General features: G+C 48.3%; 2 protein-coding genes across 2 annotated transcripts; both read right to left on the bottom strand.

Annotated features, from left to right (window-relative positions):
• Positions 1 to 541: 541 nt before the first annotated feature.
• On the bottom strand, positions 542 to 1,006 carry PPTG_21508 (hypothetical protein; the record flags this gene model as incomplete). The annotated part of the gene is made up of 1 exon (XM_008898307.1): positions 542 to 1,006. The coding sequence occupies one exon, from the start codon at positions 1,004 to 1,006 to the stop codon at positions 542 to 544; it is 465 nt and encodes a 154-aa protein (XP_008896555.1).
• Positions 1,007 to 1,722: 716 nt separating this feature from the next.
• PPTG_21507 (hypothetical protein) lies at positions 1,723 to 1,896 on the bottom strand (the record flags this gene model as incomplete). Its single annotated transcript, XM_008898306.1, has 1 exon — positions 1,723 to 1,896. The coding sequence occupies one exon, from the start codon at positions 1,894 to 1,896 to the stop codon at positions 1,723 to 1,725; it is 174 nt and encodes a 57-aa protein (XP_008896554.1).
• Positions 1,897 to 2,707: the final 811 nt, after the last annotated feature.

Here is a 2,707-nt window from a genome sequence, read left to right as displayed (position 1 = left end):
CAGCGCGCTCCGCAATTGAGGTGAGTTTGTCATTACAGCGTGGTTATGAAAAGCTGTGAAACACTCGACGTGGAACCCGACCTCACACTTTGTGCATCCATATTTTGCCTTCTTCTTGATGTTGCGCAGGCTGCACAAGTGACAGAGAAGCCTGCCTTTGCTATGACCGGTGGAGTTTGGGGTGATCATGTGAAGCGATGTGTCCATCCCGATGATTTCATCTAGCGATTCCTGAGAACGTTTTTTTTCTTTTGCAAGTCTCGTCGGCTTTTGTTTTGCTTCTCATTGCTGGTGAGCACATCGGCGATCTTACTCTCGAATCCCGCAAACTTATTTCTTTCCTGTCGTCGTATAGTTTTTACAAGTGTATGCGCATTGATAATTGCTATGTCGATCAGCCACGTAAACATCGTCATACTCAAGCGTTTTCCGCGGCGGCGGATAGGGTTGGTACTGCGTAGTTGGTCGACTCGGTCGACCGCGTTCATGCAAAGATTGTATGCTGCAATAATTGTCGGCGCCATGAAAACACGGCGGTGCATCATGCGGTCTTCAGTCCACCGTTGAATTGGGTAAGCTCCATGGCAGCACAACACAGCCTCAGGAGACGTAGAAGGGAGAGTAGGTTGAGAAGGTGTTCGTTGGTATAGAAGATAACCTTTGTCCTTGTAAATGACGTATCCAGCCTTCTCGGCTGGACAATAACCGGATCGTAAGTGGTTCGCTGTGCCTTCGGCAACCGACGCTGATTCGTCTGATGCTTCTTCTGTTTCTCCATCCAACCAGGCTCTAGCCTCACTTCACCTACCAATTCCCAGCTGCCTCGCTCACTAGCATCCACTCGCTCGATGGATGCTTTGACTGCAGGTTTGCTCACCAGATTTAGTCTCACCGTTCCCAGTAAATGCATCTCGCCGTCAGTATACTTTAGCAGAGCATGAGCGAATGTGTGTCTTGTGTAAAAGTTATCTGACACCACCAGCCTATGCCCAGTTGGTGAGCGCATGGCTTTTGTTTGATGGCCGCCATGGCTATCCACATAGTTGTTGCTGAGTCTGCCTCGATGGGTACATCATCGGCGTCCAATGCATTGGAGAGCGGCGTGCGTAGAGTAGGAAACAAATTTGTATAACGCTCTGCAGGCGTTGAAGGCATCCTATTGCCCGATGAGTTATCCCAAAGTGAGTGCACATACAGTGAACCCCACCCCACGAGGGTGTAAAACCGAACGCCATACTTGTCTGGCTTGGATGGAATAAGAGTTTTCGCCCGGGTCCTTGCTTTAGTTGATACAGTCATCTCATCAAAGCTGCTCGCACCAACGGGAACTGCGAACTCAGCGAATCTCTTTTGGAAATGCTCCATAACACCTCGGCAGCGCCACAGTGGATCTTCCTCCTTGTCAAAAGATGAGTCTTGCGAGGGGTGAAGTGTCAATGATCTACGAATTTGTTGGAATCTTGTTCTTGTCATGGTGTCAATAAAAGCACTCTGCCCGAGAAAGCGACTAGTAGACCAGTAGTCAGCGATGTCATTCATAGGGCAAATGGTAGTTGCAATTTCAAGTCCTAACTAGGCATTGAATTCCATATTGGTTATAGCTGCATGTCCAGTACCAATAAGGACATCTGATGTCCACTTTCGGAGCCTCTCCTCGGGTGCCGCCGTGAAGAAGAGAGCCATACTCCGCGCTATTGTCGTATGCTTTAGCCACTTGGTCTGCTATCGCGACGTAAAGACTGCTTTGGTCTTTAGTGAAGCAATATATTGCTCTGTGATGTTGTCAGGCATGCGTCGAGTACCGGGAGTTTCTGCTTCTGACACAAGCACTTGTGCACGCTCACATCTACCTTCTCCTCCTTCGGATGTAGCAACGTCGCCGCTGGCGTCCGTCATGCTTGTGCCTAGCTCGTCTTTTGAAGTCAACATCCCAGTCTGCTGTCACGTCTTCGGTGTTGTCCTCCATGCTGCACACCGATCTGTTGCAAATGTGAGGAGGAGGGAGGGGGGGCTTTAACTGACTTATATCGATGTAACTAGGGCTGGGAGATGCTTTGATAGGGGTTACCACAGACCTCTACCAAGGTCATGGCTACACTTCAAAGCGCTTGATTCAGCTTTTAGACCAATCAAATATACTCATTCTCGCTGGTAGAGGTGTCCTCGGTCCTCTACCATACCATAAAATCTCCGACCTCCGACCCTCCGACCTGTACCAGAAAGCTGGCACATAAATGTAGAACACATGAAATTTGTGTAAATGATGTGTTTGAGATTAGGGGAACTAAAACAGTGATAGGAATGCCAGAGAGCAAGTTTTGTGTTGAGTTTATAGGCGGCAGGAAATCGCCTGAAACGCTCTGTGAGCTGAGAAAATCGCGATTTTCTGTTTCTATGTATTTTGATGCAACTTTGGCTCAGGAACACTGTGCTTTAGAGCCGATAAATTCAGAAATGAGCCTGGGATTTTTTTATCGTCCAGATAAAAAAAAAGATGCGTCCGGATAGTGTGAGTTGAGGGCAGCCAGTCATGGCTGGGATTATTCTATTGGCTCGTTATCTACCAATAATATGGCGACACTTGTCAGCAGGCACGCGACACTCAAATTTACTGGCTCACAGCCACACTCGCAGACCGACAGCCAGGCTTGGAGATCAGTCTTCAATTTTTTAACGCTACTGCGCAGATCTCCAGCCTTCCTTCCAA

This window comes from Phytophthora parasitica (genome assembly GCF_000247585.1).
Source record: "Phytophthora parasitica INRA-310 unplaced genomic scaffold supercont2.6, whole genome shotgun sequence".
NCBI lineage: Eukaryota > Oomycota > Peronosporomycetes > Peronosporales > Peronosporaceae > Phytophthora > Phytophthora nicotianae.
The sequence above is the reverse complement of the archived record's forward strand: the minus strand, read 5'-3'. Positions and strand labels throughout refer to the sequence as shown.